This window comes from Ovis canadensis, chromosome 6 (assembly GCF_042477335.2).
Source record: "Ovis canadensis isolate MfBH-ARS-UI-01 breed Bighorn chromosome 6, ARS-UI_OviCan_v2, whole genome shotgun sequence".
Classification (NCBI taxonomy): Eukaryota; Metazoa; Chordata; class Mammalia; order Artiodactyla; family Bovidae; genus Ovis; species Ovis canadensis.
The window spans coordinates 75,224,510-75,244,360 of record NC_091250.1 but is presented as its reverse complement, the minus strand read 5'-3'; the positions used below and the strand labels follow the sequence as shown (position 1 = coordinate 75,244,360).

General features: G+C 37.2%; 1 protein-coding gene across 3 annotated transcripts in view; it reads right to left on the bottom strand.

Annotated features, from left to right (window-relative positions):
* UBE2K (ubiquitin conjugating enzyme E2 K) overlaps window positions 1–19,851 on the bottom strand; it is a 71,322-nt gene that overhangs the window by 342 nt on the left and 51,129 nt on the right. For all 3 annotated transcript variants that reach the window (XM_069593978.1, XM_069593979.1, XM_069593980.1), the window contains exons 4-6: window positions 12,010–12,092; window positions 3,637–3,736; window positions 570–698 (exon numbers count right to left, since the gene is read on the bottom strand). In XM_069593978.1, the coding sequence (XP_069450079.1) occupies window positions 570–698; window positions 3,637–3,736; window positions 12,010–12,092 (312 nt within the window). The remainder of the gene's footprint in view (window positions 1–569; window positions 699–3,636; window positions 3,737–12,009; window positions 12,093–19,851) is intronic.

Sequence of the window (19,851 nt, the reverse complement as noted above, 5' to 3'; positions counted from 1 at the left end):
TTTATATTAAAGAAACCACACCTTGTTTTTTCATTTTTAAGTTACCCTGCACTTGTAGTGCATTAAAAACTCTAAAACCAATGGCTAGAGCTTCTTTGGTGGCTCAGAAGTAAAGAATCCGCCTGCCAATGCAGAAGACACAGGTTTGATTCCTGGTCGGGGAAGATCCCACATGCAGTGAAGCAACTGAGCCCACGTGCCACCATTACTGAACCTGTGCTCTACAACTCAGGAGTCACAACGACATGTGCCGCAACAAGAGAAGCCATCACAATAAGCAGCCCGCATGCCACAACTAGGGAGTGGCCCCAGCTCGCCATAACTAGAGCAAAAGCCCAAGCAACAGTGGAGACCCAGCACAGCCAAAAATAAGCAAATAAAATTATTTTTTAAAATAAAAAATCAATGACTGGAACCAGCCAAAGTTAAAAAAAAAATTACTAGTTTTAATAACAAAGTTTGCTTATCAAAATTAGATTCAGAGCACCACTGAACCACTTTTGTCAGCCAAGGATTTGCAACAATAATTTAACAAATAAATAAAAATCAACATGCCTGTATGTACTTACCCTATCAAAGCCCATAGCACATAGGTTTTCTATTTTTTTGGTGTACTCTGGACTAGAAACTGGTGCTCCAGCATACACATGTGCCCAAAGTCGAGCTGTCTGTTTGAACATTTCAGGATTTTGTTTGTACTATATGGAGGAAAAATTGTTTGATATGACAATGCAGTTATAGTATTCAAAATAGGAACTCATCTCTTAATTGCCTAAAAACCTGATTTTTCTAAATAAATATAGATTAGATTTTTTAAATGTGACTGATTCACTTTCCATAGCAAACTATGTCACTGAAGGAAAGACTGTTTAACGTGAACTTGCAATTCACAAGTTGCACTGATGAAAGAAAAACAATGATAAATATTTATCAACTTTAATCTCCAATTTCGACAAAGTAGTAGAAAACTAACAATAAACAGAGTTATTAGAGATGCCTCTAATCATCATGCAGTGGGAAACATTACACAGATAAACAGAATTACTAGCTTCTAAAATTAAGTGGACAGTAAGTAACTAATAAATGTGACCAATTTTTGTATTAATCACAGCTTGGGCTAGAATACAGAGTTGGCTGTTTTGTTAAGAGTTGTATTACTGTAGTGATTTAAGGAAACCCCATGTGCAGTCCTAACTTATAGCACATGTTTTAAGGTGATTATGAACTCACGACAGAGCACTTTTTAAAATGTAAGATTCTTCATATGCATTGGAAGAGGTAAATTTATTCTCAAGTATTCTGAGAATACCATTACTTAATAAAGCAAATTGTAAATTTAAAATATGAAATTCACTTTACTATTTAAGATGTTTTATACACACTGCGTTATTTCTATACATTAAAATAATAAATCTAGTTTCTACCATTATTAACAAGGAAATAAGTGAGAAGACCCAACAGAGTCAAAAGAAAACTGAGTCCAATCTTAACCTCTGAGGCTCAGAACTCAACAGGAAATCAAAGCTGAGGCCCAAGCCATGCTTCTATCAAAACTGAAATCAATAGGACATATATAACATGTTAAACCATAGTTCTAAACACTCTACGGCAAATAATAGTAGGACATATTAACAAGAATATACATAAAATAAGGAGTGAACAGTTTTTCAAAGGAAAGGAAGAAGTTTGCAAGAGGAAAAGTTTTCTTAGGCAGGAGGCATGACAGACTGGGTAAAATGACATGTAGGAATGAACATCTTGAATAGCATGAGTTTGAGGAACAGTAAGAATTTAGAACTGTGGTGTTGGAGAAGACTCTTGAGAGTCCCTTGGACTGCAAGGAGATCCAACCAGTCCATCCTAAAGGAGATCAGTCCTGGGTGTTCATTGGAAGGAATGATGCTAAAGCTGAAACTCCAATACTTTGGTCACCTGATGCGAAGAGCTGACTCTTTGGAAAAGACCCTGATCCTAGGAAAGACTGAGGGCAGGAGAAGGGGACAACAGAGGATGAGATGGTTGGATGGCATCATCGACTCGATGGACATGGGTTTGGGTGGACCCCGGGAGTTACTGATGGACAGGGAGGCCTGGCATGCTGCTGTTCATGGCGTCGCAAAGAGTCGGACATGACTGAGCGACTGAACTGAACTGAAGAATTTAGTAGATAGTTCAAATCATGGAGGAAGTTTTCAAACTAAATAATTTGGATTTACCAAGCAGGTGACAGCAGAGGTATTAATAGGTTTTTAATAGTAAAATGAAATAGGATTTGAACTTTATAAAGCTAACTGCTATCAGTGTAGAAGGTAAAGAGAAGAGGCTGAGGTAGGAAATTCCATCAGAGCAGTCAAGTAAGAATTTTTAAATATGTGAACTAAAGCAGTTAGAGAAGTATTATGACAGAGATATTGAGATATGAGAGAAAAGGAGACACAGAGAAGTACTCCATATCTGTGACTTGGATATATAAACAAGCTGTCTATAGAAGGATGGACAGGTTCACAGGGTTTATGAGTCTGCCTTCAGTTACGGGAATGTTGTACTAAGGTACCCATGGGATATTCATATAGAGCTCTCTGGTTCCAAACAGGTTTTTGGGTTTAGGAGAAAGGTCAAGCCTGACTATTGTTATCGACATACAGGTGACAACATCAGTGTGGATATGATCATCCAAATGAGAGTATAAAACAGAAAGTAAAAGAAAGGATGTAATAAGAACTGAGGAAGTGTATTTAAAAGGGAGGAGAGGGAATTCCCTGGGAGCTCAATGATTAGGACTCCACACTTCCACTGCAGGGGCGAGGGTTCCATTCCTGGTTGGGGAACTAAGATTTTAGAGGGCGGCAACATGGCCAAAAAAAAGGGGGGCGAGGGAGTAATGGTAGGAACTAAGAGGGAACAACCACAACTACAAAGATAGCAAGAGAAGTCAAGAGATGAAAAAAACTTCTGGGTTAAAAGAAAAAAACCCCTACAAGGCTCAATAAATCCTAATGGTTTAGAGTAGGAGCTGGCAACCTTTCTTACAATAATTATTCAGGCTTTCAGACCATGTGGTCCCTGTCATAATTATTCAATTCTGCCACCTTCTGCTGTAAACAAATGGGGGTGTTCCAATAAAACGTTATTTACACACCAGTCTGGTTGTAATTTGCTAACCTCTGCCTTGGAAATCAAAGATCAGAACTGAAAAATATTGATTCCATTTGGCAACTACAAGGTCCTAGATAACTTTCACCATGCCACTTCAGTGCCACAGCTGGAGCTGATTAACAGTATCATCAGGGAAAGATCATCACTGAATTAAAAGACAAATGGACACACACATGAAGTAAACTGTTAATCATAGAATCAAGACAGTAGGCAGATAAATGGATGTTCACTGTGTAACTCTTAAAAACGGCACAATATATTAGGAAAAAGCAACTGACTGTACTGGGTTTATTTAATACACCCAATTAAACTACTATGTTAAAAAAAATCACTAAATTAGGTTTTCCCTATTATATGTAATAGAATAATCTCACAGCAAGAAAGGAAACCATTTCCAGATTTAGTTTCAATAGACATATGCTTATGTCCTAACATTGCAAACCACGAGGTAAGGAAGTCTTTCAAAAGGAACCATCTTACCTGATTCGCCACCACTGCATCTTGTGGGTCGTCTGGTTCTGCAGCTGCCAGCAGAGCTTGTAATGACAACAATACCGTGCGCAGAGTCATCGCTGCCGCCCTAAAATTCAAAACCGGAAGATACCCCAGTTGAAAACAGTTTGCATGACAAAGTAGATGTTTTCTGAATAAATATGGAAACTACTGGAGCTAAAAAAGACTTTAATCTCAATCACATAATTAAGTCTTAGAAATGAATAATTATATATCTGCCTACCATACATATATATTTTTTAAAATAATATATATATAATACACAAATATATATATTTTAAAACAAGTAAATCTTTCCATTTCTTAAGATAACTCAAATTGCCTTAGCTTCCCTCCTGCCCCCATTACTGTTGCCAATATTCTGGTCAGCTTTATCTACTGACTTAACTTTCTATCCATTTCTCTAGACATAAACTTAAAGGGACAAAGTAACATGTGAAACTTCCTTTCTGTGTAACTCTAAAAACAAGATACCATCAAGCAAATATCCTTTACTTTCAAGAAAGTATAAAATTACTTGGAGGGCATTATGCTTAAGTGATATGTCACACACAAAAAATATAATAACATTTAAATGTGTAATCTAAAAAATAAAACAAACTAGTGCCTATAACAAAAAAGTAAACACTAGTGGTTAGCAGTGGGAGAGAGGAGAAGGGAGGGGCAATATAGGAGTAGGGATGTGTTAGGGTTAGTTATTCAGTTGTGTCTGACTCTTTGTGACCCCATAAACTGTAGCCCAGTAGGCTCCTCTGTCCATGGAATTCTCCAGGCAAGAATACTGGAATTAGTAGTCATACCCTTCTGCAGGGTATCTTCCTGACCCCAGGATTAAACCTGGTCTCCTGCACTGCACAATACTTGATCATCTGAGCCACCAGGGAAGCCCAGGGATGTAAGAAGTACAATTTATTAAGTATAAAATAAGCTGCATGGATATATTGTACAACAAATTCCACGGACAGAGGAGCCTGGCAGGCTAAAGTCCATGGGGTTGCAAAGCATTGGGCACAACTAAGCACTCAACAGTAACATAGCCAATCTTTTATAACTACAAATGGAATACAACCTTTAAAACTTGAAAATCACTATACTGTACACCAGTAACTTAGCAACTACAATAAAAAATTTTAAATGAAGAACGAAGGAAAATAAATCACTCCATAACATTCTGAAAAAAGAAAGCATTTTGCTTAATATTCATGCTTCTAAATGTTTATAAAGCAAATATTTATTTAGAAAATGCTGCCTACCTAACTAGTAAGGATTCTGAGCATTTCTGTTAAAAAATTATTCGACCAGTTACTATAAAAGTATTTATGAATACAACAGTGAAATAACATAATAGTGAACTATTTTAAATGTAGATTGTTAAACAACATGTCCATTTTCACACGTTCAGTTCAGTTGCTCAGTCGTGTCCGACTCTTTGTGACCCCATGAATCGCAGCACGCCAGGCCTCCCTGTCCATCACCAATTCCCGGAGTCTACCCAAATCCATGTCCATCGAGTTGGTGATGCCATCCAGCCATCTCATCTTCTGTCGTCCCCTTCTCCTCCTGCCCTGAATCCTTCCCAGCATTAGGGTCTTTTCCAATGAGTCAACTCTTGGCATGAGGTGGCCTAAGTATTGGAGTTTCAGCTTCAACATCAGTCCTCCCAAAGAACACCCAGGACTGATCTCCTTTAGGATGGACTGGTTGGATCTCCTTGAAGTACAAGGGACTCTCAAGAGTCTTCTCCAACACCACAGTTCAAAAGCATCAATTTTTGGCACTCAGCTTTCTTCATAGCCCAACTCTCACATCCATACATGACTACTGGAAAAACCATTGCCTTGACTAGATGGACTTTGTTGGCAAAGTAATGTCTCTGCTTTCAATATGCTATTTAGGTTGGTCATAACTTTCCTTCCAAGGAGCAAGCGTCTTTTTTTTTCTGAGTAAGCATCTTTTAATTTCATGGATGCAATCACCATCTGCAGTGATTTTGGAGCCCCCCAAAATAAAGTTTGACACAGATAATTCCAAACCAGTCTTTTTCAGCTGGGTTCTCCATTTTAATAAGAGAAGAGAAAATTAAGTATTGTCTCGATTTCCCTAAGAATGGTTATCTAAATAGTACCATCTCATGCTTAGGAAAGTTAATTTATTATCAGCAACAAATTTCTTGATGAACTGTGTCTCATACAGTTTCTTCAAGCAGTAGTGTCAGTATCACCTGGGAACTTGTAAGAAATGAAAATTCTTAGCCTCATCCCAGATCTACTGAATTAGAACCTCTTGGGTGGTTTAACAGATATTCTAAGTGATTCTGATGTAAGTTAATTTCTGAGAAATACTGCTCCAGTGCATACAACTTAAAGCTAATTGAGAAAGGCTGTTCTAAACTGAAATAAAATCAGTGCCACAAACATAGGACTATATTTTATCTATTAGAGAAAAATTATAATACAAATAGTTTTTTATCTAAATGCTGTTGGAACTGTCATTTATATTAAACTCCATAAAATGCAAATTAATCTGTACTGATAGCAGATAAGTGGTTGCTGCGAGATGGGGGAGCAGGAAGTCTGGAAGAAGCAATTACAAAGGAACCCACTAGAAAACTCTGGAGTATGTTGATTGTGTTCACTATCTTGATTTGTGAGTTTCATGGATGTATATGTGTCTAAACTTATCAAACTGTATATTTTTAATGTGTGTAATTTAAGGTCAATTAAACTTCAATAAAGTTTTTAAAAGTTGTGTTTTAAAAACCCCTACCTTGCCTTGTATCCTATATAAAAACAGAGAACTATGCTCAGTATCTTGTAATGATCTACAATGGAAAAGAATCAAAAAAGAATATGTATGTACAACTGAATCACTTCACATGTGAAACTAACAACATGTTAACCATTCTTCAATTTTTGAAAAATCAGAAAAAAAAAAAAAGAAAAAAATCAGTTCAAAATGGATCAAAGTCCTAAACCTAAAACTATTTTTGGCCACTGTGCCTGGCTTGTGGGATCTTAATTCCCCAACCGGGGATCAAACCCCACAGCCTGCAGTAAAAACAGTGAGTTCTGACTAGTGGACTGCCAGGGAATTCCCAAGACTAAAACTTCTTATAAAACTCTTAGAAGGTGAAACTAGGGTGAAAGCTCCATGACAGTGCAGCATGCCATGACTTCCAGCATATCAAAGGACAGGCAGAAGCACAGTTAACAGAGTAAAAACTAGAAAAATCGGCCTACAACTGTATCAAAATTAAGAACTCCTATGTAAAGAAAAAAAAGTTTTAATATAAATCTTCCTATGCAGTGAGTATAATCAATAGTGAAAGGCAACTCACACAATGGGGAGAAAATATTTACAAAATCATACATCTGACAAGGGAATTATATACAAGAACTATATATACAACTATGTAAGAATTATATATATATATGTATATATAAGAACTCCTACAACTTGTTAACAAAAAAATAAAATAAACTTCACAGACTACCTTATATCCATTTGGCTGGTTTTATTAAAAAATAGAAAATAACATTTGTTGGCAAGGATGTGGAGCAATTGGAATCCTGTACATTGTTGGTGGGAATGCAAAGGGACAGTTTGTTCTGAAAACTGAAGAAAAATCTAGAGTTGTAATTGGGTTTAATTCATAACAATCTTGATGAGAAAAGTCTTAAGTCTCCTGTATGCTTGAAAACTTTCATAATAAATGTTGGAGAGGTATTCATAAACCATTAAGAATTAATTGGTTTAAAAAGAAATTTAAATGCAAAGTTCTTAAGAGTTGAACACAAAATCAATGTAAACAACAATTTTTTCAAAATTAGTTGTAATACAATTAAATTAAAACAAAACTTATTCTTCTGGCCCTAAATACAATAGAAACTATAACATCTTTGATGGTATAAAGATATGTGTACATTTTTTGACTACTCCACATGAAATTTTGAATCTAAACTTGGCAATGTGAAAAAAAAGACAACTAAACATACAATCTTCAGTTTTCATTTATTTTTCTTTTCACAAAGTACTGATTAAATTCATACTACTAAAAATAAATAAATAAATTCATACTACTGATAACTTCGAGATTTTTAGCATACAATGTGTAACATTAGCATAAATCTATTAAAAACAAATCCTAACAGCCAAGAAGGAGTATGAAATTTCAAAATGTGTTAGCTAATTTTAATCAGTGGATATGAGTGAGCTGAAACTCCAATACTTTGGTCACCTGATGCAAAGAACTGATTCACTGCAAAAGACCAGATGCTGGGAAAGACTGAAGGCAGAAGTAGGGGACGACAGAGGATGAGATGGTTGAATGGCATCACTGACTCGATGGACATGAGTTTGAGCAAGCTTTGGGAATTGGTGATGGACAGGGAAGCCTGGGGTGCTGCAGTCCATGGGGTCGAAAAGAGTCAGACACACTGAGCAAATGAACTGATGACTGATGACTGAGTACTTTATAAACTATCTTCAGTAAATTAACTTTGCTCAGATCTCAAACTTGAATAAGCACAGTTAATATGGCTACTTATATATTCATTCATATGGACTGCCGCCGCTGCTGCTGCTAAGTCGCTTCAGTCCTGTCCGACTCTGTGTGACCCCCATAGACGACAGCCTACCAGGCTCCCCTGTCCCTGGGATTCTCCAGGCAGAACACTGGAGTGGGTTGGTGTTTCCTTCCCCAATGCATGAAAGTGAAAAGTGAAAGTGAAGTCGCTCAGTCGTGGCGACTTGTCGCGACCTCATGGACTACAGCCTACCAGGCTCCTCCATCCATGGGATTTTCCAGGCAAGAGTACTGGAGTGGGTTGCCATTGCCTTCTTCATCATATGGACTAGGTGGGGCCTTTAATATGTACAATAAAAAGCACTGAATTGTTTGTATTATAGACTAACTTGTCTGTCAAGGATCTTTCAGAAGACCATCAATAAATAATCTATTTTCATTCAAACACTGAATGCTACCTAAAGAGCATCTACTTAAAGAGAATGGCAGTTTTTTTTTGTTATAATTTTTTGTTAAGGTATACTAAGAGTAAACTGCCGGACAGCTAGATGAATTTTTATATATGTATATATTCATAGCAATCACCATCTAGATAAAAATATACAGTACTTCCAGCACTCAAAAAGCCTCCCTCTTGAACCTCTTGTTCACGACCCTTACCTATCCCCAACGCTGTCATAGTTTCTATCACCCAAAATTAGTTTTGACTCATCTTGAATTTCATAAAATGAAATCATAGAGTATGTACTTCTTTGTGTCTAGCTTTTGTCACTGAACATGTCTGAGAATTATTCATGTTATTGTGTCAACATGAACATGACTTTTTTTCTTACTGCCATGTAGTGTTTCGGTGTACAATTAATCCATTATATAGCCATTCTCTTGCTTATAGACATTAGGGTTACTTGCAGTTTGAATAAATCTGCTATGAATATTCTTGAACAAGTCTTCTGGTGGCCATATGCACTCATTTCTCTCAGATTTCTCTGACATATAATACTGAGGAGTAGAACTGTTATGCCATATTGAAGGTATATGCTTTGGCAGGAACAGCTGGTTGAGTGTCTGAAACACATTATTACCAGCAACGCCTGAGGACCATTTACAAGTGTGTAGTGGCATCATGGGCTTTTTTGGTGGCTCAGTCCATCAAGAATCCACCTGCAATGCAGGAGATCGTCTGCAGCACAGGAGACCTGGGTTCAATCCCTGGGTCTGGAAGTTCCTCTGGAGGAAATGGTAATTTACTCCAGTATTCTTGCCTGGAAAATCCCATGGAGAGAGAAGCCAGGTGGACTATAGAGTCCACGGGCTTGCAAAGAGTTAGATACGACTTAGTGACTAAACCACCACCACTACAGTGGTATCTAACTATGATTTTAATTTGCAATTCCCTGATGACTAATGGTGCTGAGCACAACTTATCAACCATACAAATGTTCTCTGCCTGTTCATGTCTTTTGAAAGAGCAGTATCAATGAGTGCTATTTTTACGTGTTGTCATTTTCTTCCCCAGTAAACAGACACCTTTAGTCATAAGAGGTGTCAGGGGAAAAACATTAGAAAATAGTTTGCATGTAGGGTTATGTTATGAAATAAAGAAATAAACCATACTAACATATAAGCCATCAAATATTAAAGGTAAATCACCATCCACATGTACTAATAAAAGATTCAGATTAACAAACTGTTTTCCAACATAATGATTCCAAATTAGCCTAAAAATTGACGTTTACAAATACACTGAAGGTCTATTACCTCAACAAAGCTGGTGGGCCAGGGGGAGGGCCAGTAAACCCATGGATATCCAATCTCAACTATTTTATCTGATGTCTCTGATACCTTTTATTATTTGAACGATAGAGATATGAAAAAAAAAATTCAGCTATATGATCCGCCTTAGAAAATGAAAATAGCTGACAACAGTGATCTGATACAAAAATTCAAGTTTTCTGTCTCTATATACACCATAATCTTTCAACTATTTATAGGAAGGTAATCAGAAGTGGTAGTACTGCTGGCCAACTCAGCAAAAAGAGAAGACAGTGAATAATTTTAGTGTGGAGTTTTGTTTTCAGAGAGGCAGAGGTTTTATTCTGTCTGCTAAGAATAGCCTGACTGAAGTTAAAAGCAGAGGGACAGGCTACCGCAATCATCCAGGCAAGAGGCAATGCAACTTGGACCAGGGTAGTAGTAACAGACTACCAATAAAACGCTGTTGGTTTCAATAACAGGATTTGCCAATGGAGTATAAGGGTACCAAAGAAAGAAAGAAGCATCACGGTGAGGTCTGGCCTTAGCAACTCTAAGGATGTTGCTGCCAAAACTTAAGATGGAGCAGAAATAAGTTTGGGGTTGGGGAAATATTACCAACAGTTTAGTTTCAACATGTTTTAAGTTTGAGATGTCTATTACATAGTCAACTATAGGTGCTATGCCTGGAGTTCAGAAAAGATAAATTTGTGAGCTGCTAGTATATAAAAGCTGAAGTTATGAAATCAGATGAGCTCACCAAGAAAGTGAGTACAGATGGAAAGAAGCAGAGGCCATGACTTAGCCCTGAGGTATTATCATGTGCAAAAGCTCAGGAGATCAGGGAGGAGCTAGTTAAGTCTGAGAGTGAGAAAAGGAAGGGGAAAAAAGAAGAAATGATGTCCTGGCAACCAACTGAAAAAAATGACAATGTCTCTAACACTGCAAATTTTCATTAATATCACTGAACAATAAGAGCTACTAGGGACCTTTGAGATGACTTTAAAGATAAAAACATGGAGGCATAGAAATTCAACAAATTATAAAGTTATAAATCAAAAGAATCACAGAAAATAGTTAGGTCTGTTCCATAATGTTCAACGTTTAAGAGTATGGAAACACAGATCAAGGAACTGGATCTCAAGAGATGATCTACTGAGGAAGAGGCTTTACTCAGATGTGCTATCAGAATGGAAAAACAAAACCAGGAACTCATGTCTGTTCATCCAGTTTCTAAATATACCAACTGACCCATATGCTAAATGTTGTCATTCCTATTCTATCTTATTCAGCTTCCATTCTTTCCCTTTCTTGACAAATCAAACACATAACTTGTTTTCTTCCACTCCAATGACTTTTTATCTCTTGTCTGAATTTTTCAATCTGTATTTCCAGGCTTTACTCAAAGAGAAACACATAAAACAACTCATTTAAGCTTCTCAATAGCCCTATGGAACAGACAGTAACCTCATTTTTTTTTTTCAGATAAGGAAATAAAGGCATAAAGACCAGGTTTACTTAAGACCACACAAGTAAGTAAATGGCAGAGCCACAATTTTAACCTAATGGTTAAACACAATGCTGCTAGGAAATCAGACAAAGTATGTGAAAGCACTGTACAAATGAAGACACCACCTATAGAGGCAGTGCTTCATAGAATCTTAGAACCTTAATCGTGTTCAATTAGCACAACTTCTAACATTTTGGTGCCTACACTCCACCCAAGTCAGAGCTGATTACTTCAATACTTCAGTTTTGTCTCTCATAAAAATCTTCCAAAGATAGCAAAAAATTAAAATTACCAAAACAAACAAAATCCAAGACTTTTCAAGATGTCAAGTTAGCATCTGATATTTCCTAATAAATCACTATTTAAATACAGATTCCAATTTCAATTATAACATATTTTCTCTAATGTACTTGAGAGATTTCATCAAGTTTTAAAATTACTTCCCAAATAAGAGAAAGTATAATATGCTTATGCTTTGAGGCCAAGTACATATTTAACACTCTAACAGACTTAGAATCATATGAGGCTTGAACATGAATTCAAAATCTCTTACCATTGATCTTTCAGGATATCCAAACAAATAGCCCCTGTGACGGAACTAATATTAGGATGCCATATTTTAGTGATAAACCGGACCTAGAATATAAAGCACATTTGAGTTTTTAAGTAACAGGAAAAAAAACCAACCATATAATTTAAGTAAAACTTCAAAAAAAAAAGAAATCCTCAAGTTTGTTTTTTTTTTAAAAAGCCCATACTTAACATTACATCATTTTGCCTAGGTCAAGGGATGGGTGTAGAAGACAAAGCATTCGGTAAGTTGAATGCTGTCAATGACGTACGTTAATAAATGCTCAAAGAAACCCACCAATTAACTATAACTAAAGGTGTTTATAATTTACCTAGCATAGTGTTAGATGTTATAAGAAATTTAACATGAATTAAGATCTATTTCGGTAGTACATAAAGTCAATATAGATAGCAAATGATGTTTTTTTTTTTTTTAGTGTGACAAAGGGTATAGACTAGGTTTGAAGGAAAAAGCAAAATCAATACATGAAAACAGATGTAGTAAGTGATGGCAAGATTGCTTCTGATTTTTCTGTAGTATTTTTTCCTCAAATACTTTAGAAAAATGTAATACTTAAAGGTCTACTATTATTTGCCAGGCATTGAGGCTTCTAAGAAATTTATTCAATATCAAATAACTAGCTAGCAATGGAAAATACAAACTCACACAATCTAATCTCAGATTCTAAATGTACCTGTTTGTCTTAGCATGAAAGAGCAAGAAATTAACAAGTGAAAATGCTAACTCTGAAATGAAATTAGGTTCATCAGCTCTTACTTATAAGCTTCTGGAGGAGGAATAGGAGAAGATGAAGGAGGGTTTTATCTGACATGTATATGATAGTCACCTAAGTCAAAATTCTTTAACACTTAACAGATTACTACAAGCCAAACCTAAAAGTACCTTGCAACAATTAATTCATCAATGTATGCTCCAATCTAAGCTATAAATAGAAAGTAGCTAAAATATTTACATTTCTGCTTCTCGTGATTTGTCTATGCTCCTGCTGCTAAATCACTTCAGTTGTGTCCGAATCTGCGCGACCCCACAGACAGCAGCCCACCAGGCTCCTCTGTCCACAGGATTCTCCAGGCAAGAATACTGGAGTGGGTTGCCATTTCCTTCTCCAATGCATATATGCATGCTAACTCGCTTCAATCGTGTCCAACTCTGTGCGACCCCATGGACAGCAGCCCACCAGGCTCCTCTGTCCACAGGATCCTCCAGGCAAGAGTACTGGTGGGTTGCCATTTCCTTCTCCTTGTCTATGCTATCTGTCCCTAATTCCCCACAAATTCACTAACATATTTACCATCTGAAAAAGCACTTTAAGTCACCAATGACTTCAAAATACCTAAAACTAATGGAGACTTTCCACTCCTAGTTCTTTCATAATTCTTAAAAAATTACACTTACTGCTTTCACTGATACCTACTTCTTTCCATCCACAGAACACCATTTCCTTAAAGGAGACTATCATTATGCTCCTGGCTTACTCAACAGTTTACTGACTTTACTGTTTTCAATTTTGTTCCCTCTAATCCATTTTCTACAGTGAAACCAGAGAGCTCTTTAAAACAAACCAGATTCATGACACCACTCACTTAAGGCCCCTTAAGGACTTCTCATTTCCTTTATGTAAGCCCACACTCTTAAACTGGCTCTAGCCTACCTTTCAAACCTCACTATCACCCCACATTCAAAGCAAGTACTCAATAAATCCTATTTGCCTCAGGGCCTTCATACATTTCTTCCAATAACACACCTTAATATCCTCTTCTGGCTAACTCACACTGATTCTCCAAGTTTCAACTTCCATAACCACTCTCCCCGACCTGATCCCATAGCATCCTGCACTTTTCTTTTTCACAGTACTGATCACACTTCTATAATCTCTTCCACATTTGCCTAGTCTTCCCTAAAATGCATGGTGTCTATTTGCTTAGTAGAGCACTCCAAGCATCTGAAGTGCCTCACACTGAATAAATATACAATTAAAATTAACATTACGACAAACTTGTTATTAAAAGGCTAAACATTATCCTTCTCAAATATAGTGAAGATCAAACAAGACAGGCATATAGGGCTCATGTACAAAAAACATTTCTGGTAACAGATATAACCATGATATTCACATCGTAATTTTTACCATTTGAGTTCAAAGCTTTACAATGATATAACAGTAAGCCACAATTTCAGTGACACAAGGATAGCAAAGCATTTTGATTTTTAATATTTTCAACAAGATTAGAAAAAAAAGAAAATTTCTTCTCCTTTTTGGCCACACCCACAAGGCATGCAGGATCTTAGTTCCCCTAACCAGGGAACAAACCTGTGCCCCAGGCAGTGGGAGCTCCGAGTCTTCAGCACTGGGCCACCAGGGAAGTCCCAAGGAAAACAATTTTAAACACTGACTACTGAGGATGTCAAAAGGTTTATGATTTAGGCTGATGATCTAAGGATGTGTGGATTGTGTACTGCTGTTTAAAGAAGCTTCAGTACACGATTCTCAGTAGACTCTACATGAAAACTAATATGCATATTATTATTAATATGTAAAATTATTAAACTTTATTTCTTTGTACTACGATCTACAATTAGGAACAAGTAACTCTGAATTTGGAGATAATAATAAAGAGAATAATTTTCAAAGTCGCTCCATTATCTACTAGCACAGATATAACTGTCCTGTAAGTAGTTCTTTGTGTGGTCTTCCACACACTTTTTTTTTAATTGGAGGATAATTGCTTTACAATGTTGTGTTGATTTCTGCTATACAACAACGTGAATCAGCCATAAGTATACACATATCCTTTCCCTCTTGACTCACCTTCCCTCCCACCCCACCCATCCCTCTAGGTCTTTACAGAGCACCAGGCAGAGCTCCCTGTGTCTGCAGCCACAAAATTAAAAGACTCTTGTTCCGGGAATTCCCTGGTGGTCCAGTGGCTAAGACTCTGAGCTCCCAGTGCAGGGGGCCCAGGTTCGATCCCTGGTCAGGGAGCTAGATCCCACATGCTACAACTAAGACCCAGAGCAGCCAAATAAATAAATAAAAATTAAAAAAAAAAAAAAAAAGACTCTTGTTCCTTGGAAGAAAAGCTATGACAAACCTAGATATCATATTAAAAAGCAACGACATTATTTTTCTGACAAAGATCCGTATAATCAAAGCTATGGCTTTTCCAGTAGTCATGTAGGAACGTGAGAGCTGGACCATGTGCTAAAGGCTAAGCGCTGAAGAACTGATTGATGGCTTTGAATTGTGGTGCTAGAGAAGACTTTCAAGAGTGCCATGGACAGCAAGGAGATCAAACCAGTCAATCCTAAAGGAAATTAATCCTGAATATTCATTGAAAGAACTGATGCTGAAGCTCCAAAACTTTGGCCATCTGATGCAAAGAGCCTGATGCTGGGAAAGACTGAGGGCAGGAGGAGAAGAGGGCAACAGAAGATGGTTGGATGGTATCACCAACTCAATGGGCATGAGTCTGAGCAAACTCCAGGAGATAGTGAAGGACAGGGAAGCGTGACATGGTACAGGCCATGGAGCTGCCAAGTCTGACATGAATGAACAACTGAACAATAATAAAAACAAATGGTACTAAAATACTTTTACAAGTAACAAGTCAAGCTTCCTTATTTTCACAAATGAAACCAATAATAGCACCATCTGGGTAACTTGACAACAATCATTAATTCTGAGGAGCTCTTAAAGAATTTAGAAACAAAAATCTTAATACCATGTACATAATGTGACCAGACTGAAGTGAAGGAAGGGGACTATTTTTCATTCTCTATATTAGTGCACCATCATCAGTAATCTTATCTCCTCCTACAGGATGTATCCTATTATTTTTACACTCTTTAATTCAACAAAAATTTCACCTTCTACCTCATGGCAGATATGAACTCTATTTCCATCAGGAATTTCCAGTTTCAAGCTTGGAACTCATGGAAGTTACAATATTAAACCTGCTTTAACTAACTTGTACAAAAGAAAGTGCTATTTTAAATATGCATATGCAGAAGAGAAGACTCACTAAAGGTTATTATTATTGGTACTTAAACTCATTTCACATATAAGAGTGTATTTGTAACACCAAGGATAAAGAAGAAAATTCACAATCTAATCTCCAACAATCAGCTGGACAAATCACTGAGCTAGTTTTCCTAATTTATTGAGTTTTTCATTAAGAGTGTATATTACAATTTACTTCTAAGTATGCATTGAATCAAATTCCTTCTACACTATAGTCAGCTGACTCAAAGATTTATCTTCTCTGTCCAGAAGTAAACCTTCTGCTCTTGAGGTCAATAGTTTATTGCAAAAAAAAATGAGCAGAAAATTCTCTGTGACCATGTTAAAATAAATCAATGTAAGCTTTCAATCTGGTGCAACTTCAGCTGCACAGCATTGAGAATTTAACAGTTAAACTTCAATACTTTAATCTCATAAAGTTTAAAATTAAATCTGAGGGGCTTGCTTGGTGGTGCAGAGGATAAGAATCTACCTACTAATGCAGTGGACACATGTTCAATCCCTGGTCCAAGAAGATTCCACATGCCTGGAGCAAATAAACCCACAAGCAGCAGCTACCAAGCGCCACACGCTAAACCTACTGAGCTTGTGTGCCACAACTACTGAAGCCTGAGCTCCACAAGAGACGCCACCACAGTGAGAAGGCCCCTGTCACCAACTAGAGAAAGGCCTTGCAAAGCAACAAAGACCCAGCACAACCAAAAATCAATTATTTTTTAAAAAGACTTCTGGAGAACAGTTTGGCAAGCATCCAAGGCACATAAGATGATTATTAAAAAAAAAATGAAACCTGAGGCTACATATTAAACATATGTGAACATAATTATGCAAGAAATTTACACAATTATTCCCCACTCTTTCCATTATATTTACCAAGCAGTAAAAATTCAAGTTTAATATAGGAAATATCCAAAATGTATTTATCATACATTAATTAGCATTTACTGCAAAAGCTTAATACCATAAATTAGAGGAGGACCATATTTAAAATGATACTAAATTCCAACTACAACTAACTGGTTGAAGTAAAAGGAAAGCAAATTTGGGCTGACTGAAGGAAGACTTTTCTAAATCTTGATGCTATCTCAATATGGAATGACTGGAATTAAGACAGTAGTGGCCTGAAAAGCAACATGAGCTATCAACAATAGCAAAAATATCAGACAGACCTCAGTTCTTATGCTTTTAGTCTATTCTAACTTTTCTAAAACTGGTGGAAAGAGGAAGGGTTAAAATAGTGATTTCAAAGATTAAATGAAATAATGTATCAAGTGCCTAAAACAGAGCTAGGACTATGACATCACTCTGGATTTATATTTATACACTATACATGGACATCACCAAATGGTCAATACCGAAATCAGATTGATTATATTCTTTGCAGTCAAAGATGGAGAAGCTCTACACAGTTAGCAAAAACAATCCCTGGAGCTGAATGTGGCTCAGACCATGAGCTTCTTATTGCAAAATTAAGATTTAAATTGAAGCACATAGGGAAGCCACTAGGCCATTCAGGTATGATCTAAATCAAGTCTCTTATGGTTACACACTGGAAGTGACAAATAGATTCAAGGAATAAGATCTGTAGACAGAAGGCCTGAAGAACTATGGACAGAAGTTTGTAATACTGCTCAGGAGGCAGTGACTAAAACCATCCCAAAGAAAAAGAGAGGCAAAAAACCAAAATAGTTGTCTGAGGAAGCCTTACAAATAGCTGAGAAAAGAAGAGAAGTGAAAGGCAAAGGAGAAAGAGAAAGACATACTCAACTGAATGCAGAGTTTCAGAGAATGGCAAAAAGAGATTCTTAACTGAACAATGCAAAGAAATATATGAAACAGAATGGGAAAGACTAGAGATCCCCTCAAGAAACTGAGAGATACCAAGGGAACATTTCATGCAAATATAGGCACAATAATAAAGGACAAAAATGACAAGGACCTAACAAGCAGAAGAGATTAAAAAAAAAGGTGGCAAGAATCACAGAACTATACAAAAAAGGTCTTAATGACCTAGGTAAACACTATGGTCACTCACCTATAGCCAGACATCCTGGAGTGTGAAGTCAATTGGGCCTTAGGAAGAGTTACTACAAACAAAGCTAGTGGAGGTAATGAAATTCCAGCTGAACTATTTCAAATGTGAAAAGATGATGCTATTAAAGTGCTGCACTCAATATACCAGCAAATTTGGAAAACTCAGCAATGGCCAGAGGACTGGAAAAGATCAATTTTCATTTCAATCCCAAAGAAAGGCAATGCCAAAGAATGTTCAAACTACTGTACAACTAGACTCCTTTCACATGCTAGCAAGGTAATTCTCAAAATCCTTCAAGCTAAGCTTCAACAGTACATGAACTGAGAACTTCCAGATGCACAAGGTGGATTTAGAAAAGGCAGAGTAACTGGAGATCAAACTGCCAGCATCTGCTGGATCATCACAGAGAAAGGGAATTCCAGAAAAACACCTATCTCTGCTTAACTGACAATGCTAAAGCCTTTGACTTTGTGGATCACAACAAACTGTGGAAAATTCTTACAGACATGGGAATATCAGACCACATTACCTGCCTCCCGAGAAACCTGTATGCAGCTCAAGCAGCAGCAGAATCGCACATGGAATAATGGACTGGTTCAAAACTGGGAAAGGAGTTTGTCAAGGCTTTAGATTGCCACCCTGCTTATTTAACTTTCATGCAAAGCACATCATGCAAAATGCCGGACTTAATGAATCAAGCTGGAATCAAGACTGCCAGAAGAAATATCAACAACCTCAGATATGCAGATAATTCGACTCTACTGGCAGAAAGCAAAAAGGAACTAAAGAGCGTCTTAATGAGGGTGAAAAAGGAGAGTGAGAAAGCTGGCTTAAAACTCACCATTCAGAAAACTAAGATCATGGCATCTGGTCCCATCACTTGATGTAAACAGATATGGAAAGAGGGGAAATAGTGGCAGATTTTATCTTTGTGAGCTCCAAAATCACTGCAGATGTTGACTGCAGCCATGAAATTGAAAGATTCTTGCTCCTTGGAAGAAAAGCTAGGACAAGCTTAGACAGAGTATCAAAAAGCAGAGAGAATACTTTGCCAATAAAGGTCCATATCCATATAGTCAAAGCTATGGTTTTTCCAGTAATCATGCACGGATGTGAGAGTTGGACCATAAAGAAGGCTGAGTGCTAAAGAATCAATGTTTTTGAATTGTGGTGCTGGAGAAGACTCTTCAGAGTCCCCTGGACAGCACGGAGAACAAACCCGCTAATCCTAAAGGAAACCCAACACTGAATATGCATCAGGACTGATGCTGAAGCTGAAGCTCCAATATTTGGCCACCTGATGCAAAGAACTGACTCATGGAAAAGACCCTGACACTCAGGAAGACTGAGGGCAGGAGAAGAGGACAGCAGAGGATGAGATGGTTGGAGGGCATCATCAACTCAATTGACCTGAATTTGAGCAAACTCCAAACTCTAGGAGATAGTGAAGGACAGGGAAGCCTGGCATGCTGCAGTCCACGGGGTTGCAAAGAGTCAGACACGACTTAGCAACTGAATGAAAACAGAGGGAAATAAACACTTTTATTGAGACAATAATCCATCCTCATTTAAAACGCACAACTTCTTGGTGGTAAGTATATTCAGAGTTGTACAACCGCCACCAAAATATAATTTTTGACCATTTCAACACCTCAGAAAGAATTATGTAACCACCAGGAGTCACTCCCCATTCCTTCATACTCCTCCAGCCATAAGCAACCAACAAATTACTTTTCTCTACGATTTT